This window comes from Oryx dammah, unplaced genomic scaffold (genome assembly GCF_014754425.2).
Source record: "Oryx dammah isolate SB20612 unplaced genomic scaffold, SCBI_Odam_1.1 HiC_scaffold_23, whole genome shotgun sequence".
In the NCBI taxonomy this organism is placed as follows: Eukaryota; Metazoa; Chordata; class Mammalia; order Artiodactyla; family Bovidae; genus Oryx; species Oryx dammah.
In genome coordinates, this window is record NW_024070207.1 from 42,521,188 (window position 1) to 42,543,697 (window position 22,510).

The window sequence follows — 22,510 nt, forward strand, 5'->3', positions numbered from 1 at the left end:
GTGAGGGTGCATTTCAATTTATCTCATGAATAACACACCTCAACTAAATGTTTCTAAGGCACCTGGATGACATTTATTCAAAGTGGTCATCAGCCCTGGATTCTGCCATGCCTTTCTCCACAGATTGGTTATTAATATAATCAGTCAGTATAGATGAAGAGATGATCCTATTGGATATTCATCTCCTCCACTGTGTTCACTTGGATTATAGCTGTTTGGAAAAATTGGATACATGTTGCTGGCTCCTTTGACAAGTTCTTCAGTGAACTTGAAGAAGGAAATGGCAACCAACTCCAGCCTGGAGAATTCCATGGACAGAGGAGCCTGGCGGGCTACAGTCCATGGGGTTGCAAAGAGTCTGACAAGACTGAGTGACTATCACTCCCTCACTCAGTGAATTTGATTGGTTTAGGACCAGGCCAGTGAGGAAGGTGAGGAGAAGCGCTACACAGATCACTTCCCTGCTCCGTCCTTTAAGGATTCGTGTTCCCTCCAGGTACAAGAGCAACTCTTCGAGGAAAACTTTGGCATTCGTTTTTCTTTTAAATAACTGCAAGAAGCTTGAAGAAATGGGTATTTGTTGTTGTTTTCCATATTGTTTCCTAGACTCAATTCGACAAGATATACACTTCTCTGTATATACTCTGTGGATATACACTAACAGAGAGTGTGACTACCTGAGATTGAGTGCAAGCCACAGAGCAGTGGTCTCAGACTGTGGTGGGTGCCCAATTTAGCACATTCCTAGGCCTAGCCTAAAACTGTGGAAGCAGGCCAAACACCATGGGTGGTTCAGGTATCCCCAAAGGCCTGAGGACCATTGCTCTACTGCAAGGTTAATATGGGCTCTGTGAAACTGTGCCTTCATGGTCAAAGCAGCAGCAGTTCATCCCAGCAGTTCTCAGTTAAGCAGGCTTCCTTAACACTGAACTTTCTAGAATTCAATGTTCTAATACACAGTTTCAATCCTGAAGGATAATGTGTGTGCCAGTGGTTCTCAAAATATGGTTCCCCAGGACCAGCAGCTTTACCTCGGAACTTAAACATCCGAAGGCTTGAGCCCACTCCAGACCTACTCAATCAGAAACACTGGAGGTAGGGTCCAGCCATCTGTATCTTACAAGCCCTCTAGGTGTCTACAATGTGGACACATATCTGTGAGCCAATAGTCCTTGTGGTGTTTTTCTGAAACTGTTATTTCATCAAACATTTGGCACAGCTAACGTTTCCGACCACGAGAAATGTTACTGGTGCGTGTGTGTGTGTAATGAAGGTATGTGAAAGTATTGCTGTTTGTGGTGAGGTTTTTTTGGAGGTCAGTTTAATTATTGACTTATTTAAACATCACCTTCGGTTAAAAACAACCTGAGTCAGCTCATAGAGAATGCTGGACTAAAGGATTATTCCTGGGCATTTTGGCCACTTCTAATTTATGCCAAGCTTCCCTGAGACTCCAAAGTACTGACTTGTTTGTTACCAGCAGACCTACGCTATTCTTGAGCAATGAAAAAGGAAAAGCTGCAAGGAAACTCACCAATAATCAAATCTTAAAGTCCTTGGAGCAAGACTGAGACAATGCAGTACTTTTCTCTATGGATTGAAAATTAGGAAGACTGAATAGGGGGCAAGGTTGAGTGAGTCTGGTTATGGCATAGGGTACCCAGGCTCTTGTCCAAACTGGTCAGGCAGCATCTTTCATGCAGCTGGACCTAAGAGCTCTGGCATGATGAGGATCACAAGGTGACTGAACTGGGCTGGGTTGGCCTAAGCTAGGAGCTCTTGCTGAATCCGGCCTAGATGTCTTAGGAATCAGCAGCCTTCCTTTGTGCGAGAGCATGCTGCTTGGGGCCCCAGGAACTTTATTTGACGGATGCCAATTATGTTGCATCCTGTTCCTCCACTCTCACCTTCCTACATGGTCGACTCCTAAAGCATCATGACCAGGCAATGGCAGCTTTGGGGAGATAGTGAAAAGTCATCAACACTGACAATGTTTATGGTGACCCAAATGTATGCATCTGTCAACTCAACAAAGACACTTTATGTGCACTTTATTGTAAGTTGTATATGATGAAAGATACTGCAAATGGACATCAAACTCTAGTTACAGAGATACATACCAAATTAGGAGGAAGTGTATAGATATCTGTAGTTGATTTTGAAACATATCACAAATAAGATGGAGTGATGGATGGATAGATGTACAGTATAGTAGTATGTGAATATTAGAACACAAGTGTAGGTTTACCAGCATTCACTGTAAAATTCTATTTTTAATTTATGGTTTGAAATTTTAATAAAAAAAGAAAATAGCTATGTTCAGTTCTCAGAGATGGAAAGGACTTGAGATATTTAGTCTCACGCCTTTCCTCTATGGAAAGAAATGAGCATGAGAGAGGGGGAAATGAAAGTGTGAACAGCAGCGTACTAGAATATGGTTCCTTTTGTACAGTTCATCACTGAATGGGAACAAGAATTCTTCTGTTCCAGCCTGCAGTTTAAGTATAACAATTACACTTTTAAGAGTATTCATGTGAATATAAATCTCTAGACTGTAGGTTATTTGAAGGCAGTGATCAGATGTACATAATTCAATGAGTAACTCCAGTTTCTACCACAATTCATGGCACATAATGGACACAGTAAATACAAGTTAAAGGATTTTTCTTTGAATGAATATAAAGAGTTTATTCGGTGCGTATCTGGGTATACAACAACAAATATTAAACAACTTTTTTTTAAACTGTTTTGTGCACAGGACAGAAAACTGCCTGTACATGCTATGTCCACTTTTGGAACACAGATTTTAACAATTATTAATGCACAAAATCTTACATATCATGCAACTCTATGCCAAGATTCCAACTTTCTTCCATGCAACAGATATGAAGATCTAAATGGAAACCTAGCTAAATCTTAAACACTTTTCCAGAAGCAGGTATAAGTATATGTTGTTTAGGGGTAACCAGTCTTAACATTTCCTTGTACACAGTATTCACGTGCCAAATACGATGACAGGAGGACTCATACGTACACAGATAAGACATTTCTTATTTTAACAACACAGAAAGACAACATCACAGTTCCACAGTTACTGTCTTTACACAAGAAGCCACAATAATAGTTTAACATGATAACACAAATGGAATTAAGAGAAAACTACACTTGAGGATAATCTTTATTTTTAAGTAATCTTTACTGACTGGGGTTGACAACACAACACAATTTCTACGCACAAAGTACAGCACAAGAACTTGACCAGAATACTACGAATCTAAAGGGGAAAAAATGGTAAAATCACAAGAACCTTGAGCCTGAGATGCCAATTCAGCTTCAACCCTGAATTTGGTTGAGTTGGATTAAGTGACAGAAAGTCAATAGAACCATTGAATTTCAGAAATCATAAAATTGCAACGTAAAGAATACATATGAATCAAGCATAGATAGAAAACATTAAGCCAAAAAAACAACACGGTTCACAGAATTTTGTTTGCCCCTACAAAACACGGAAGCAGTTAATTTTGTTCTGTTTTTTGTTTGTTTTTGAAGAACAATGGTGGTCTTTTCAATTGTCTTGGTTGGAGAGCAAATTTTTCTTAATCAGCATTAGTGCTGTGAAATGTTTTTGGTTTGTCTTCCCCTAAGCAGAGGTGAGATCATGAGAAAATTGGGCAGTCCTTCTCCCAGATTTAGTTCACTGATCAGGCTTGGCACTGTTTTTTTGCACAAGCTCGATCTAAATTATGGGGCTTTTGGATGGATGAGAAGGTTTGATGGCAGATTAGAATAGTGAACTCTGCCTTGTTTGTTTGGTAAACGTCATTGACAAATCTCAACTTTCGGGTGAAGGACTGCTAGAATTCAACAGCACCTGGAGGTAAGGTTCTGTTACAGAGCCCTTGTTTTGCCCTCACTGGCTACGTTGATTCGTTGTGGCTCATAGACTTGCCTCCGTTCAGCACGCCGGAGACACTTCTGCTCTTGGTCGGGGTCCCACTTCCAGATCGGGAGAACTCCGTGAGGTCATGCAGAGACGGCTCCTTGTACATGGCCACTACAAAGCACAGAGACACGGCATCAGAGGCCATCGCATTGGCCCTCAGCTTTCCTTCTACCCCCTGGGCTTCTCTGCTGGAGGCCAAACCTGAGAAATGCTGCTTTCAGAGACTCAGCAGAGAGTGGACTGGACCAGATGAAGCAAAAGCCAGTCTTGGTACAGAGGTGTATAGAGAATTCTAATGCCTTATTTCCATTACCGATGGTTTTATATGAAAAGTGAAAGTGAAACTCACTCAGTCATGTCCGTCCCTTTGCAACCCCATCCATGGAATTATCTAGGCCAGAATACTGGAGCAGGTAGCCTTTCCCTTCTCAAGGGGACCTTCCCAACCCAGGGATTGAACCCAGGTCTCCCGCATTGCAGGTGGATTCAAGTAATCTCGGTCCAGAAAATGTGCTGTCAAAGGGTGCTGTGCTGACTTGACTGGGCAGACTGCCCCTCTGGTAAACTGCTCTTCTAACCTTGGGCCAGTAACCTCTTGAAGGGCTTGCTATGCTTTGTCTGGATTTTCTACCCCCTTTCCACTGTGTCTCACTCCTTCTGTCATCCCTACCTCTTGCAGCCCATTCCTATCGCTCACACTTTCTCACTTGCTCTGTGTGTGTGTGTGTGTGTATGTGTGTGTGTGTGTGTGTTAGTTTCTCATTTGTGTCCAACTCTTTGTGACCCCATGGACTGCAGCCCACCAGGCTCCTCTGTCCATGGACTTCTCCAGGCAAGGATACTGGAGTGGGTGGCCATGCACTCCTCCAGGGGAATCTTCCCAATCCAGGGATCAAACCCGCATCCCCTGCCTTGGAGGCAGATTCTTTACCAACTGAGCCACCATGGAAGCCCTCTCATTTGCCACCAAGCTGCTAATAATGACCGAAAAACAAAACTGTGAATGAAAACTGTTGGGACAATACTGTTGGGCCCAAGGAGGTTTCCAATAAGTGTTAAGTGTGCACGCATTTGAGCATCTGTGTTTCTAACTATTTTGGCATACCTTGAGGTTCTTGGCTGTCCTGAGTTAGCAATTAAGCTATTTCCACATAAGTTAGGTGTTACCACATGTACATATACCACATGTAGATATAGGGTTGGCCAAAAGTTCATCAGGATTTGGCCAAAATAAACTTTTTGGTCAACTCCAATCAGGAGATTAGATGTTCCCATCAACGCTTTAATGTTCTTTTTAAATGTAAAATTTTACCGAATTTTTGTATAAATGCCTCAGGATGGAAGGATTATGTTCCACTTTCAAAACAAAGGCTTGGTTTCCATACCGACACTCACTCCATCCACAGATGCTATACTCTCAGGTTTACCTTTCAGTGGTTTGGGCAGAAAGTGAGCTGCAGGCTTGTTCTTCTTCACGTGGTTTCCTTTCATGATCTCTCCTTCTTTGTTCAGACCCAGATACCACCCTCGGCCTGACTGCTGCTGACGGTATATCATCGATGAATATGTCACGTAATAATTTTCAAACACCGATTCTTTGAATTTGCACTCAGGTGTGAAATGTTCCTACAAGAAATGTAAATAAACAAAAGCTCAATATTTACAGCTATGAATTTCATGGAGAACCATATGGTACTGCCCTTCAGAAGTTTAGGACATACTTTGTTAAAGCTTGTTATGACTGGCATTCTATTTTAACAGCAGAAACTATTATCATTGGAAACCGAGACTATATATAACATTACACGTGATGCTTTATAAAAAGCCCTAAGTGCAAGGGCTACTGATCAATTATTAGCTCTCTTTGTAATAAGGTAATGGAAAAACGAGAACCAGTCACGTAAGTATAATGTATTGCATAAATAGAGGAGCCAAAGATTGAAGAGAGAAGCATAACACTGTCACATGGAGCTTTGTTCCTTTCAAGATTAAATATGAGAAATAAACATCTCATCCTTGTATTTAATTTTCATAGATTGTCCAGTTACTATATGCTATAATTTTCAATTGCCCCAGGCTGAAATCTGTGTTACAGTGTTACAATGCTGAATGCCTATATTTTTAAAGAGATGCTACTAAGAAAGACTAACTTTCACTTTTAGATAAACTAAACTGATTTTTTTTTTCAGATCATTGGACCTTGACTTAAAAACAGAAAAAAAAAGTCCCTCATTACCCCATCCTAGCCTTACAGTAACATTTCACACAAATCAATATAGAAGCAAGGAATTTACAGTAATTCTACAAGCAGACATGAGAGAGCAGCCCAAGGGATTCTGAACCTGACAATCTGACTTTCTGCCATGTACGTGATCATGTTTTCTTTGGACTTCCCCATACAAATGAAGAGTTCCTGACCCAACAGACTGTTTCTGAAAACAAACAAAACCAGAAAACCTTCTTTTAAGCTTTGCAATATGTGCATTAAAAAATAAATAGCTATGTAAAATATCCATTTGTAGACAGAATGAAATGAACAGCGTATTTTAATCTCTAAACAATCTGCAGGGTAGCAGTGGGTCCACTTGGAGTCCAAGATAATGAGGAAAATGCTAAGTGAGTGTCCTATGACAGTGACACTAAGGATGCCCTTTGATTCTTGCTATTTTGCTTGGATCTTATCAGGAATAAGTTTTGATAAAACCTGAAAAAAAAAACCCCACCTTGCAATAAAATGTTGCAATCTTTCCAGACACCTTTCCTTTCTGAACAATGCCTCCATGGTCCTACCTTCCTTCACTTTCATGTTAGGTAGCATTCCAAGCAAAGTATACTATCTGAGCAACAGTATCAGAGAATCACTTCAGCAAAGAGAGACAGATTCCTCAAATGAGGCGGCTTTTTTTCTTAATGTTAAATAATTGAACACTTTTCTTTTTTTCTGGAAATCCACAAAATCTGTTTCACTCAGTAATTTCACTGTTTCTTCCATCTGGCTTCCAGAGCGCCTGGAACAGAGTCATCTTTTGGGATAATTTCAGCCTAGGGGCATACTCAATAGAGACTCAGAAGACTCACACAAATTCAACCTACTCAAGAAGCAATGTACTTTGAAGGCAACTATCACAGGGTAGGAACCAAAGCGTTCTATTTATGGGCTGTGAACACTCCTCTTTGTAGAATTCTCAATATAGGGAAAGCCAAGGTATGCCTACAAAGAAATATGACTAAAATAGTCTCCACGTGTTCTCTGGGGGTGAGCACGATTGCATAGAATGTTGGTTTAGCCTTCCTAGAGTAAAATGACAACTTCATGTGGCATTTAAAATTCTCCACAATGTAGTCGTTACCATGCCTTCAGTCTGTGCCTTTGTGTCTTTATAAACCCCATTCACATCATTTCCTGGATCTCTCTACCAACTGGCTTTCCTCTCATTCCTCAAGGTTGAGCTCAAATATGACTGCTCCTGAAATCATATATGACCTCTCCTAAACAAAGCTAGTGGAGGTGATGGAATTCCAGTTGAGCTATTTGAAATCCTGAAAGATGATGCTGTGAAAGTGCTACACTCAATATGCCAGCAAATTTGGAAAACTCAGCAGTGGCCACAGCACTGGAAAAGGTCAGTTTTCATTCCAATCCCAAAGAAAGGCAATGCCAAAGAATGCTCAAATGACCACACAATTGCACTCATCTCACACGCTAGTAAAGTAATGCTCAAAATTCTCCAAGCCAGGCTTCAGCAATACGTGAACCATGGACTTCCAGATGTTCAAGCTGGTTTTAGAAAAGGCAGAGGAACCAGAGATCAAACTGCCAATATCCGTTGGATTATTGAAAAAGCAAGAGCGTTCCAGAAAACCATCTATTTCTGCTTTATTGACTATGCCAAAGCCTTTGACTGTGTGGATCACAATAAACTGTGGAAGATTCTGAAAGAGATGGGAATACCAGACCACCTGACCTGCCTCTTGAGAAACCTATATGCAGGTCAGGAAGCAACAGTTAGAACTGGACATGGAACAACAGACTGGTTCCAAATAGGAAAAGGAGTATGTCAAGGCTGTATATTGTCACCCTGCTTATTTAACTTATATGCAGAGTACATCATGAGAAATGCTGGGCTGGAAGAAGCACAAGCTGGAATCAAGATTGCCGGGAGAAATATCAATAACCTCAGATATGCAGATGACACCACCCTTATGGCAGAAAGTGAAAAGGAGCTAAAAAGCCTCTTGATGAAAGTGAAAGAGGAGAGTGAAAAAGTTGGCTTAAAGCTCAACATTCAGAAAACGAAGATCATGGCATCCGGTCCCATCAGTTCATGGGAAATAGATGGGGAAACAGTGGAAACAGTGTCAGACTTTATTTTTTGTTCTCCAAAATCACTGCAGATGGTGAGTGCAGCCATGAAATTAAAAGATGCTTACTCCTTGGAAGGAAAGTTATGACCAACCTAGATAGCATATTCAAAAGCCAGAGACACTACTTTGCTGACTAAGGTCCGTCTAGTCAAGGCTATGGTTTTTCCAGTGGTCATGTATGGATGTGAGAGTTGGACTGTGAAGAAAGCTGAGGGCCGAAGAATTGATACTTTTGAACTGTGGTGTTGGAGAAGACTCTTGAGAGTCCCTTGGACTGCAAGGAGATCCAACCAGTCCATCCTAAAGGAAATCAGCCCTGGGATTTCTTTAGAAGAAATGATGCTAAAGCTGAAACTCCAGTACTTTGGCCACCTCATGTGAAGAGCTGACTCATTGGAAAAGACTCTGATGCTGGGAGGGATTGGGGGCAAGAGGAGAAGGGGACGACAGAGGATGAGATGGCTGGATGGCATCACTGACTTGATGGACGTGAGTCTGAGTAAACTCTGGGAGGTGGTGATGGACAGGGAGGCCTGGTGTGCTGCGATTCATGGGGTTGCAAAGAGTCGGACATGACTGAGCGACTGAACTGAACTGACTGAAATCAGAACCGATGACACTTGTATTTGTGCTCCCAGAAACTCTTATCTCCATCTCTGGCATGGCCCCTTGACTCGGACATGTGCATGCTTGGCTCTGGAAGACAAAGAACTTGTCTTTTATTTCTGAATCTGCCTTTCTGCCATCAGTGACTGATCATATTGCCTAGCACACAGCAGACCATTCAGTTATTGTTTACAGCAGGGGTCCCCAACACCTGGGCTATAGACCAGTACCACTCTGTGGTCTGTTTGGAACTGGGCCGCAGAGAAGGAGGTGAGCGAGCGAAGCTTCATCTGTATTTACAGCCACTCCCCATCACTCACATTACTGCCTGAGCTCCGCCTCCTGTCAGATCAGCAGCGGCACTAGATTGTCATAGAGGGGCAAAGACTACTGTGAACTGTACATGCAAAGGACTGAGGCTGTGCGCTTCTTAGGAGAATCATCCCGAAACCATGCCCTGCCCCCTCCCCACTCCTGTCCTTGGAAAAAACTGTCTTCCACGAAACCAGTCCCTGGTGCCAAAAAGGTTGGGGACTGCTGGTTTACAGGATTTGCATTGCAGAGGTTCAGACTGACGTACTGGAAACACCGGAATTCAGAGGTATCAACCCAGTAAGAAGTCTGCAGGGAATTTCCTGAATACCACAGAATGAAATCAGCTGTATGTAGATGGAGGCTGTCATTTCAGGGACAAATCCTGTTTGTGTGGCTTCGAATCTGTTCGGAATAACAGATACTACACAGATACTGGCACCTCCAACATGCGGAGGAAAAAAAAAAACTTGGCAATTGTTACAACTATTGGAAAATGGCAAGGAAGGACTCAATGAAGTGAATGCTCTGTCACATCCTGGCAATTTCTTAGTCATCACCACTAAATTTGGACTCAAGAACTCAGTAGAGAGGGAGGAAAATGAGGCCAAAAAAAGAATGTTGAAGCAACCAAAGCAGTATTCTGTTCTCGGTGTGTGACACTGTCATTGTATCCAGTGCTGAAATGAGTAGGCAGAAGAGGCTTGATTTTTATCAAATGTAAAAAGATGTGAACATCCCACCCAACACAGGAAGGGCTACCAAAGGGAAGAGGGGTATAGCTACATCTCTGTGTCTCAGCAGTGGTTCACAGAAATAATAGAAATCGGATTGAACCTTAACCAGAGAAGCCTTATTCACAGAATAACAAGTAGACCTCTGGCAAGCAATCAATCTTTGATTGATCTGGAGATGATTATTAGTGCTCTGGGAAAAAAGGTACCAGAGTGGCCTTGACACTTAGTAGGCACGAAATAGAGGCAGCACTCATTGTACTCTGTATTGAATAGGCATTAGATAAATACTGGCTATCATAATAAATGAATTAAAAAGACATCAAGCATTCCCTACACAGTCATGAAGAAATTACTTGGCATGAGTACAAAAGAAAAGGTGCTTTATGTCTTCTAACCTTTCATGCATTGATTTCTCTTAAAAGTTGTTTACCTCTCTTGCATATCTATACTTATTTCAGAGGAATAATGTTAGTAAGGTTCAGAGGAATAACTCTGAAAAACAAAATTCAATCTCTCTCAACTCTCTTTTCTGTAATCATCCCCTCTATTCCCCTTAAAGTTCAAGGTTAGTTTTTTACTCAGTGATTACCTAACTTTTTTATCCACAGAATCCATACCAGTTAATGACAGTAATTATATTTTGAGTAAAGAATGAAAAATGTTCATTTGCAGAATGAACAGATCCAGGAGCAAAATCTAACAGTACAATTTTTTAAACCAATTTATTCACTATTAAGGGTAAAATAGTTCTTTGAAGGTTTACCACTGATAAGATGAAAACATCTGAAACCCTCAACATCGGGTCAATAGAGCATATTAGAGAATACTTAGAGCTACAGACGGTGATGGTCAGCTGCCCTCAGTGGGGCATATTAGACTTCCACAATCAAGTAGAATCACTTTGACAATCAAGTGATAAGGCATTCATGCAATCAATAACACAGGATATACGCAAAGAGCCCCCCAGATCCAATGGTGTGCTAGAAAGCTACTTTGTCCCAGAAGAAAGGCTCTGGACCTGAGATAGCAATTTACCCTGGTGCCTTGAGTTGCCTCTGGCACCAAGGGCACAGGATGGAGGGGATAAAATAGCTCTCTGCCCTCTTGGAGCTGGAGCCAGGTCAGAAGAAGCATGGGCTGTGATGGTAGCTTCCCGGAAGGGAGCCTACTAAGGGCCTCATCACTCTGCAAGGGATGTGAAGCTGTATCCTCAAGAAAATGAAAGTGTTTAGTCAGTCGGTCGTGTCTGACTCTTAGCAATCCCATGGACTGTAGCCCGCCAGGCTCCACTGTCCGTGGAATTCTCCAGGCAAGAATACTGGAGTGGGTTGCCATGTCCTTCTCCAGTAGAGCCATAACCCAAATGGCAAGAACTCAAAACCATCTGTATATCATGTACATCATCTCCACGTGCTAAACACGTCCACAATACCACAGTGCACACACCACGGCTAAGTGCCTTCTTGATTAAAAGAAGTCATTGTGGGGGTGGGGGGTGGGCTTCTCTGGTGGTCCAGTGGTTAAGGCTTCATTTCCAATCTGACGGGTGTGCATTCGATCCCTGGTCGGGGAGCTAAGATCCCACAAGCCAAAAAAACAAAACATAAAACAGAAGCATTATTCTAACAAATTCAATAAAGACTTTAAAAATGGTCCACATTAAAAAAAAAAAAAGTCATTTGGCAAACACACACCGTAATAGCAGCGTTTTCATACTTTTGCCCCCAGCTTTTGTACTTGCAGCTATGCTACCAACCGACAGGGTGGCAGTGTTCTACATGAGTTTGTACCTCACTAGGCTTTGAGGATTGCCAGGAATATCATGAATGCTTTGAACACATTTCTCTCAAAATAAATCTTTTTTAAAAGGGCGGTGCTGATTTCCTTGGATCTCAAGAGACCAGCAGAGTCTCCTTAGGTTGTCCATACATAAAATGGCAACACTAAGGTCCTAAGCTGTTGAACAAAGCGTGAACACTAAATGTAAGTTTTTGCATATATAGGCACCATGTGAACTGCACAAATCCTGGTAGAGATGAATGTGTCTCCATAAATTTTGTTCTATTCACATGTCACATTTTGGCATCATAGAACACAGAAAAACAGTTTATAGGTCGATGAGTGGGCATTTAAAGAAATTTTAAAAAAATGAACTCAATAAAACATGATTTCTTCTTTTCAGCAAGTTCTAGAAACATAACTAACCTATCTTGCCCTTTACTTCTCTCACTTTCTTCTCTTTTCCTCCTCTCTTCTGGCCACATCTTCAGTAGCCTGACGATCCAATTAATTTAACAATTACTGCCAAGAGCAAGTGGAGAAGGCAATGGCACCCCACTCCAGTACTCTTGCCTGGAAAATCCCATGGACGGAGGAGCCTGGTAGGCTGCAGTCCATGGGGTCGCTGAGGGTCGGACATGACTGGGCGACTTCACTTTCACTTTTCACTTTCATGCATTGGAGAAGGAAATGGCAACCCTCTCCAGTGTTCTTGCCTGGAGAATCCCAGGGATGGGGGAGCTTGGTGGGCTGCCATCTATGGGGTTACACAGAGTCGGACACGACTGAAGGGACTTAGCAGCAGCAGCAGCAGCCAAGAGTAAAGGTCACTCTTCTGATTCTCAGTCATGTTCTGATGACAATTAATTTTCCAGATTTAAAGTTAGCAGGTTATACAAACAGGTGTGACTTGTGTGTGTCAATTATTCCCCAGCCTAATGAAAATATGCAGATTAACATTAGATTTTCAACTCTGTTAAAAAAAATAAAACAAAATAGAATCTAAAATATAAATCATACCCATAAGGGGTGACCCCATAACTACCTATATTCTCTATATAAGCTTCCCTTCTATCGGTGATTTCAAAATCCAGGATTAATTATTATATTCAGGACTTTGATGTTCTCTCCCAGGGTATATTTGATGTGAATGAACTTCATTATAACTAAGATCAAAGCATGGGAAGGGAGAGGTTGGGGAAGAGGGAATCAATATTTAGCCAGTGCAGTGTAGCTAAACAAAATTATTAATTCATGATAAACAGAGTTTGATTTGTTCACTCAAATATCCCCTGGACTGTGGGATACTTGAGGGCAGCTGCGAGCATGGGGCCTGGCTTAGAGTCAATGATCAGTATATATCTAGTGAAATAAACAAAGAAAAGAATGGAATTTCATAGGAAGAGGACTTGGGAGATAGCTTATACAGGTCCAAAAAAGGGTTAAACGTGGTGGGATATGAATAGAGGGCTGTTTGAGAGGAGAGACTGACAAGTCAGAACTTGCCTGCCAGGGCAGAAGGAGTAGGTGATAAAAGGAGGAAAGCAGCCTACAGATAAATTCAATTTAAAAAACTGGAGAGGGAGGAGAGAAAGGGAAGGACAGAGGGAGGGAGACAGAGAGGGAGGAAGACAAGGGGGACTAATAAAGACAAAACCGAAGCTGAAGCTCCAAGAATAAAGAGATTTTCTGGTAACCAAGATATAGGCATTAAACTCATACTCTTGGTCTTTGGCTCTGCAAACAGCTAAATGCTGCAACTAAATTCTGTTCACTTGATTTCTGTAAAAAGGTGAGGAGGTGGGGTGGGGACCAGTCCTGCTGACCTTACTGGATGGTTGGGCGAGGAGGCAATGAGATGATGTATGTGAAAGAAGCTCTGAGAATTGTAAAGCCCCATAAACATGAAATGTGTGATTACTTCTGATAATACATGCCCAGAAAACCAAGGCAAAATAAATACATTCTCTTCTTTTCAAGGTTCTTCTGCACTCTGGAATCAATTTCTAAAGAAAGGATCTGCCTATATTTGTTTTATTGCCATGGAAGGAGATCAATTCTGCCCAAAATAAGGATTGCACGTGAATGACGCTTGGTGTTTAGCGTTCTCCTCCAAGCTTGGCTCCCCGAAAACTGTTTTGCTTCCTTCCATTTGTCATTTTGGTCTGCAGTCGGCTGAAAAGGCTGCAGTGCTTCAAGCCACAGCACTAAAGAGATGAAGTACTGAAAAATAGGCTTCGTGAAATACCACGTCACAGAATGACTTCAAAGTACACGTGCTAAGTGGCAACTGTTTGCAATGAAACAAATCATAATTAAGAATATGCACATGGGACTATTTTTCCTCATATGGTTATAGTGAAACTTCTCAGTAGCATTTTGGTATTCCATGGTATCTAATAGACATTTTCATTGACCCTATGTTGAGTCCACAAAATAGGGCACCCCAGTATTGCCTTTCTTCAACTCTTAATAAACAAAATGAAAAAAAAGAGGAAATTTTAACGAGATTGTCAAGCAATGGCTTGTATAAACAGAGTTAGGATGCAGATATGACCACCCTGCGGTTCATTGAGTCCTTTGTATTGGCTTGTTCTAGATTTTCATCTATTTCTGTAGAGCAGTCTCATGAAATATTGAATTCTACAATTCGTTTTATAAAATACACAGAAATAAGCTAGAATAAAGCAGGAATCAAAACAAAAACACTACATCGCTTACAGAGCCTAAGGAGGGTGATTTTTGTTGTGATTAAAAATAATGATTCTTTAAAAAAAAAAAAAGAAAAAAAAGAAAGACCCTAAGGCCTCACTCAGCTCCAAACCTGGTCAGCAGATACATTCTGAAATGGAAGTAACTTGCTGAGATTTGTGATGAAGAAGTGGGATAGGCCACACATCTCCAGGGCTGAGTGATTGGTCCAAGACAGTGTCAGTCTGGTCCAAGCCTTGCAGAAGAATACAGATTGGCTAGGAATCCAATTAGGTAGCAGAAGAGAGATTTCATTTTACATAAGATATTACAGAGACTATGTGGCCATCATACTTTCTTTGAAAATCTTACTAGATTAAATCTTACTGCTGAACAAAAATCTGTGCATGGAAAAGCATTTTTTTCAAGTGAAGAACACTTCTCTAAAGTAAGTAACTTTCTCCAACTTTTTTTGTCTATGATGTGTATTAACTCGCAGTGTTGGTTTTTCTCATAAGCAGGGCTGACCTTATGTGCTTTGAAAGGGGAATCAAATATCAGATATGATCTCTAAAAATAAACTTTCCTGTCTTTTGGCTGGTTACTGGAATTAATCTGTGACTATTAGCTAGCTATTCTCCATTACTGTGATGCTTTCTAATTTGTGGCAGGATTCTTCTGTAGAAGAACTTCAGAAAGAAAACTGAAAGTGCTAGTCACTCAGTCATGTCTGACTCTTTGTGACCCCTATGGACTGTAGCCCACCAGGCTCCTCGGTCCATGGGATTCTCCAGGCAGGAATACTGGAGTGGCTTGCCGTTCCCTTCTCCTGGGGATCTTCTGACCCAGGGATCGAACCCAGGTCTCCAGCATTGCAGGCAGATTCTTTACCATTTGAGCCGCTGGGGCGTCTCCAGAGCAGGATCTAAACCCATCAGCAAGAGAATGACTTTGGAAGTATTTGTAGTCACCAAGAGAATAAATTTATAGGTTGTATTTTAGATAGCTCTTCCAAGCTCCTGCCCAAATGTTCAAAGCCTGGGAACTGTGAAAACTTTCCTTAGACATCCAACAAACTGTCATGCAAAGAAGAAAGGTTCTTTCTGCATAGATCAACTGAAAAAACTCTGGCAAGGTAGGTGGCCTATTAAAACTAAAATTGTACCCAGGTGGGTGCATCAGGCACCTGTTTTAGTGCCGCAGGCCACTTTGAGGGTGGTAATTCTGATTTGTGTTGGATAGTGGTTGAGTTAGATTTGATAGGGTCTGTCTCTGCAGAACAGTCATTTACAATAGCCAGGAGTCTACTTCTTCAAAGACTTTCAAAGAAGAGTTCTTATCTTTTCTCTTGCACAGGTAGCAAAGCAATGCCTCTGCTCAGAAGGAAGTCACTAACGTGTGCTTTCCACTGCAAACCAGAAAACCTGGAGTCACAGGGCAAGGTGCAAAGGCCTCATCTATAAACCAAGGATGAGAAAGATGTCGTAGAGGGCTATGGGACGACCACATCGTATAACTCCTGCAAACGACTTCTGGGGATAGGAAATTGTACAGAGTCCTGTTTCCACGTAGAGAACGCATTTCCACTAACATTTGCCCCTTGAAAGGAGATAAGGAAAGGATGCCTGTGACAGTCACTTACCACGAGTCTGAGTGGTACGATTATTCACTAACTGAAGACCTAGATGGAAGAATCCATTCTCAACTATTCCTGACTGAGAGCCTACGGTGCACAGAGCACTGTGGGAAGTCCCTTTGCCTATATAATGATCTAATTTAATCTCAACAGCAGGTCTCTGTATGAGCTTCAGAATGGAATGACCTTCCTGTGGCCTGAGAGAGTTCTCCCACCTCACAAGGGAGAAAAACCACAGGAAAGAAGCCCTTACCAAGCCACTCCCTTATGAACTCCACTGCAAGTGCACCCTTTCACCCCAACAGTCACTGTGTAGACAAGCGCTGTGATGTCAGTTCTCCTCTAAATGGACAGTTCCAATGTTGCCTGAAGGGTCAGTCTTCACTCCTATTCGTGTGTCCTGGCTCTCTCACCACAGAGCTCTCTTTGAACCTGCCGCATCAACCTTCCAGATTTCTGACTTTGGGCAGCTGACCTGGGTTCTGATCCTGAATCTCTAAGAGGAGAATAGCAACACGTGCCTCCCAAGGAGGACTGCAGAGAGCATGGAAAGCAGCCAGCACACATGGGGGTGCTCACAGACTATGGGCCTTGCCTTACTTTCCTGTTCGTGTGACAGACAGGTGAATGCAGTCTCCTGCCCACGACCATCCCAACTTCAAACTGATCTGGGAGTAGAGAAGTGCCTTCCCAGTTCACAGAGCTTCCAATTACACATGAACTATATGGATGAGAACTCCTTTCATTAGTGATTCCTTTGCAAGGGTGACAATGCATGCATCTTTCATTTGGGGCTTAAAATGTCTTAAGATTCTAAAATTTGAATTACTGTAATGTGTATCAGTGAACCTGCATGATAGGAAAGAGATTTGTGAAATAATTCAGTATTAATGGGCCAAGTGACATTTACACATCTCATCTTAATTACTATGCCACAAAAGTGCAACATGATTATTCCACTTCTTTTGTTCTAAACCACTGTTTTGCTAGTTCTACTTTCATCATGTAGGTTAGTAATAACAACAATCCTGAAAACTCAAATAGCTCCTTATGTTTAAGCAGCACCTACTTTAACAGTTTTCTACAAATGCTTCAATAGTTAATGACATTCGAGTGACAGATAAGGGACAGTTTTATAATGATGACAATAAGAAAGTTAATGATTACAATGGATTTGGTAGACTTTTTTTTTTACAGTTGAAGAAATGAAACCAGAGATATTAATGCACTGAAATCTGGCTTTCACACTTTCATTTAGAGAATGAATCCAGAGCAGGGAGGCAGCTCCTTCTAGAGGAAGCTGGAATCTGTTTAAGGTAGCCGGTGTTGACATGTGTGTGTGTATGTGTGTGCTCAGTCACTCAGTCATGTCTCTCTGCAACTGTAGCCCACCAGGCTCCTCTGTCCATGGAATTCTTCAGGCAAGAATACTGGAGCCATTTCCTTCTCCAAGGGATCTTCCCGAACCAGGGATTGAACCCACATCTCTTGCATTGACAGATGGATTCCTTACCACTGAGCCACCTGGGAAGCCATGTTGACGTGCGAGAGACCCTTATTTTCAGGCAACTTGATCTCTAAGATGTTTCCAGAGCTGAAAAACACCAAGGACCCAGCAGTGCTAACTGGCCCTGGGCTGCAGAGGAAAGGAAGAGCTTTAACTCAGAGCAAAAGTCAATCCTGCCAGGCAACATCCCATGGATCTTAAGTAATGTGTCCATGGAACATTCTCTTAGTTTATGCCATAAAAACTTGATTCTTCCATGGCAAAATATTCATGTCTGAATTTCAGTACATTTGGGTGCTGCTTTTCTTTTCTTTTCTTTTCAGGGACCTCTCTATACTCAGAGGTTTTAGGGGATGACCCCAGAGAACTTTTACTGACACTAGCCTTCTGCCTCTTTAGGTGCAGAGGTGGGTAACTGGTAGAGCAAAATAGAAATCAGGCTGATCGGAGTCCTGTGTCTGTGTGTATGTTCTCAAGAGACAGACAGACATAAAGAGAGAAGTGGGGGTGGGGCAGACAAAGAGACAGAGAAAGAGAACAAGAAGTGAGAAGAGAGAAAGTCAAGGCGGTGGGTTCTTCTTTTCCCCAGTTCTATAATCCTGAGGCCTTTGAGAAATGCCTGCTGTTCCCCATCCTGACTCCACCCCAACTCCCACCAGACAGGGGGAGGGTGAGAAAGTGAGCCATCTCTCTTGTTGGAGAAAATCTGTCTCCTGTCCAAATTCCAGGTTGTGCTCAGACCTCAGGGTAAAATCTGAGAAGCCACCAAGGGCAGGTTGTTCTTCTGTAAAGTCAGCATCTATAGAGGAGCCTGATAAACAAATAAACCTATTTTTTCATAGAGATTTTCCTCTGTGGAAAGCACATCCATCTCTGAAGGAAAAGAAAAAGGATATCCAGGTCTTTGGAGAAACTCAGGATTTGTATAAAGTTCATTAAAATAAGACACTTTGATATATGAATGATGTTATCATAAAGTGAATTATGTTTTCAAAAGAGGGACATAATGTTCAGATGTGTAACTATGGCACAGTAAGCAGGACAACGATTCCCTATTTATGACCAAACTCTTGTCACCTGTGATGCTGTTTATGCTCCTCATCACCTGATACTATGGTTTGAGAGAAACCACGGCGGAAAACGCAGCGCTTTACAGCAGTGTTTAGACTGAGTATCCAGCTACAATTCATAAATGAGCTTTCAGTAGCTTAGATTAAATTAAATTTGGTCTGTTCTAAATGTCCTGAAATACCGCAGCATTTTTAGATTAATTTTTTAAAAGGGTTTTGATGTCATTCAACTTTGAAATAGGCAAATTACAGTTCTTTATCAAAATATGCATTTCAATTTTCAAATATTTGTTACCTAAGTATTACTGGAGTTGAAAACACAAGGCAAGGATACAATATAAACTATGAGAAGATATCAAGATGATTAATATTGCATAAGCTTTGCACAACCATGATCTATTTGGAATAATTTTCAGCTTTCATTTTCAACAGTGTAGATTGTTAAAGCATTTGCATGATAATGCAAAATACATAAATTATCCCTGCAGGGAACACTTAAAACTTAAGGTAATTATATAGCATAGAAGTGATTTCAAAGAACTCCAAGAAAATAACAAATAATTCTATAGTCACCCTTTACAATGCTTATTGTTCTGTTATCGGTGATCTTGACCACCAAAATCCCTTTCTTTACAATTGTATTCACATGATCAATTCTTACTTTGTTCTTTTACCATCAAGCTCTTACAGCTGGCCCTGAAAATTTGCATGCTGTAAAAGCTGAACTAGACAGCTAGTAGAGATGAATTCCCCAGTTATATTCATGCTGTGAACAGAACCATAACACTCCCTTAATATATCTTATCATTGCACTTTTATACTAAACATGAATCCAAATCAAGTCCTATTTTTTACATTCCTCCTGTTTTAAATCTTTTAATGGCTCCCTGCTGCCTACAGGATAAAATCCAAAACTCCCTGGCCTGACGTTCAAGGCCCTCCATAATCTCACACATGTGTTCCTACAACTCTAGCATAAGATTCCTCAACTCCAGCCAGATTGGAGAGATAAGGCCAGGACCAAAAGGAGCAGAGATTTTTCTTATGAATGGAAAAATATATCCTCCAAATCAATTAGTATGCTTTAGAGGCTGGGATATTCACTGTGATTAGAGAGAATTACTGCGTCACAGGGAATATATAACTGATCTCTCCTAAGTTTCTTAAGCTCTGCATTATTCTTATTTTTTAAATTCAAAGAAAATGTCTTGCACTTGTGGAACATCCCAGCCACCTCGTGTCTTGGTTCTGCACCCTGTGACATAGCAGGGGCTGCCCTCAGGTATGGAATTTTCTGGAGGCCAAAAAGAGAGTCAAATGTCAGCATGTCAGTAACCTCCAGGCTCAGCTTCAGCCGGAATGCAAAAGCACTTTACAACTGACTATTTCTAAAGACTTTTCACAGTATCGAGGAAAAGGGTAATGAAATTGTATCTGAACAGAAGGAAGCTAAATTATTTATCTCATACTAATTTTTACCAGATGGCTGGTGATGAAAAATCTATACTGGCAAATCTGCTGTATATATTAAAGACAATCAAGGGGGCTAAAACTTTAAATGGTCACAATATATTTGGATTTAGTTTTACGGCTCCTATCGATTACATACATAGGTTCTCCTAAGTGCATGTGAATGGGACACAATAAATCATATCATCAAATCATTAGGAGCTGCATCTTCTATTCATGAATCACATCACCACTTGCATTGTGTCTCTTTTTTTTCTTAAACCTGCAGAGAGAATACATTTGGGATGTTGCCACACAGTGTTACCTACCACAGCCCTCTGCATCAGGAAGTTGCAAATGACACTCCTTCCCCAAGAGAAAGAGGAGATCACAGACCTCAGAAGGAAATTCCCTCACCGAGCTTCCAGTAGAACCAGTTAAATGCTGACTTCTGATGACAATAAACCGTTGAGGACTGGAAGGGAGATAGGGTGTACCACATGTACATCCTTTTCTGCTCAAGTGATGTCTTCAGGGAGCGGGTTGTATGGGTTCAACATTCAATTTGGGCCTGTCATGGATCCATTTCCTCTCTGTTCTGAAGCCTACTACTGGAAAAACCCCACCCTTGTTCTTTGGTTGACAATCAAATGCCAGTTGTTCAGGAAAGGCTAGAATATGTTCGATAACACGTGCTGGTTCATATCGAACAAAGCACGTTCACCTGTGCCAAGCCACTTGATACTGTTCTCCAGGTAAAGCAGGTAAAAGTGCTGGCCCTGGCAAGGAATTGATGTGTATACCAAATCCCAATGTATGATTCACCTAGTGAGTCAGAGCTTCTCTGAACAACATCGTTATACAATGTATGAAGACCAACTGTCTTACATATCATTTTATGGGAGTTACATGCCTTCAGGTCAATGAAGACAGCGGCTGCCATGTGCACTGGTTCTCCTAAACTAGATGCTGATACTCGTGGTGCTTCAGCACTTTTGGCAGAGCAGCTGCTGTCCCCCAACAGTTGTCCAAAGAGGACTTTCAGAGCTGCAATCAGAACTCATACGTGCCCCAAGGTGTGTTTTTACGGTGAGAGACAACAGGTCAAAATTGAGTTCCGTAGTCTACAGTGGCCAAGCAAGATACAGACCTACTGTGCATTCTTCCCACTATGACAATCTGATTGAGCATTTATTTCATTTGCAAAAGATTTATTTAGTCATTTAATCTGTTATAGTTAAATGTTCTACTGTCAGCAGCAGCAGCAGCTAAGGAGTCACCAATTGCTCAAAAATTGTGGCAATCCTGGGTCAAGGTACAGATTAGAATGGCAATAGCTTATATTGACACGTAAAAACAAATTGTTCAGAATCACACCAGAATGATCAAAGTTGCCACTGTGATATTACCTCAAGGGACACAGAACCCCTACATTCTATGATTAGCCAAACTCGAGTCAATTTAACCTAGTAACCAACTGCAGGTGATACTGTACATCATATGCCAATATAAGATAACAAGGCCCCGTCGTTAAACCACCTTCCTGCAGGGTAAGGTTGCTGCTGCTGCTGCTGCTGCTAAGTCGCTTCAGTCGTGTCCGACTCTGTGCAACCCCCTAGACGGCAGCCCACCAGGTTCCCCCGTCCCTGGGATTCTCCAGGCAAGAACACTGGAGTGGGTAGGGTTGCCATTTCCTTCTCCAATGCATGAAAGTGAAAAGCGAAAGTGAAGTTGCTCAGTCGTGCCCAACTCTTAGCGACCCCATGGACTGCAGCCTACCAGGATCCTCCATCCATGGGATTTTCAAGGCAAGAGTACTGGAGTGGGGTGCCATTGCCTTCTCCGCAGTTACCAGTAGGTTACCAGTACTCTAACCGCCAGCAACAAACAATATGCTGTAAACACATTTTGGTGTCACTGAAGTTATACTTTCTGCAATTCTGATCTACTGAAAGAATGGTTTCAGAAGCAAGGTATTTGTGGAAAAATCATAAGGAAAAGGCACGAACAGGTAAGCTGTAAGCTAAGTGACCAGAATAAAGGACAGTACAGGGACTTCCCTGGAGGTAGAGTAGCTAGGACTCTGAGCTCCCAATGCAGGAGACCTAGGTTCGATCCAGGCAACTAGATCCCACATGCCACAACTAAGACCCAGCAGAGCAAAAAAAAAAAAAAAAAAAAAAGACAGTACAAATACTCCTTTGAGTAAACACTAGCAGAGTTTCAAATCTCAGAGCTTTGGGGTGGCTCCATAGGCCTTGCCCAGTTGCCACAATATTTGTGATTGTTCTAGCATTAGAAAGAAACAGGGGGCAACAGATCAAACAGATGTGAAGCCATCAGCACTTTGGTGTTTACGTTTGCACCAACACCTCAAATCACGCATGTGGCTCCAATGAGAAAGCAGAGATGGGG

General features: G+C 41.7%; 1 protein-coding gene across 5 annotated transcripts in view; it reads right to left on the reverse strand.

The window, feature by feature from the left end:
- Positions 1-2,656: 2,656 nt before the first annotated feature.
- The window catches only part of FGF13 (fibroblast growth factor 13), a 575,359-nt gene continuing 555,505 nt past the window's right edge, over positions 2,657-22,510 (reverse strand). For all 5 annotated transcript variants that reach the window (XM_040265383.1, XM_040265380.1, XM_040265384.1 and 2 more), the window contains 2 exons: positions 5,371-5,569; positions 2,657-4,054 (listed from right to left, as the gene is read on the reverse strand). In XM_040265383.1, coding sequence (XP_040121317.1) covers positions 3,918-4,054; positions 5,371-5,569 — 336 coding nt within the window. In that variant the 3' untranslated portion in view covers positions 2,657-3,917. The remainder of the gene's footprint in view (positions 4,055-5,370; positions 5,570-22,510) is intronic.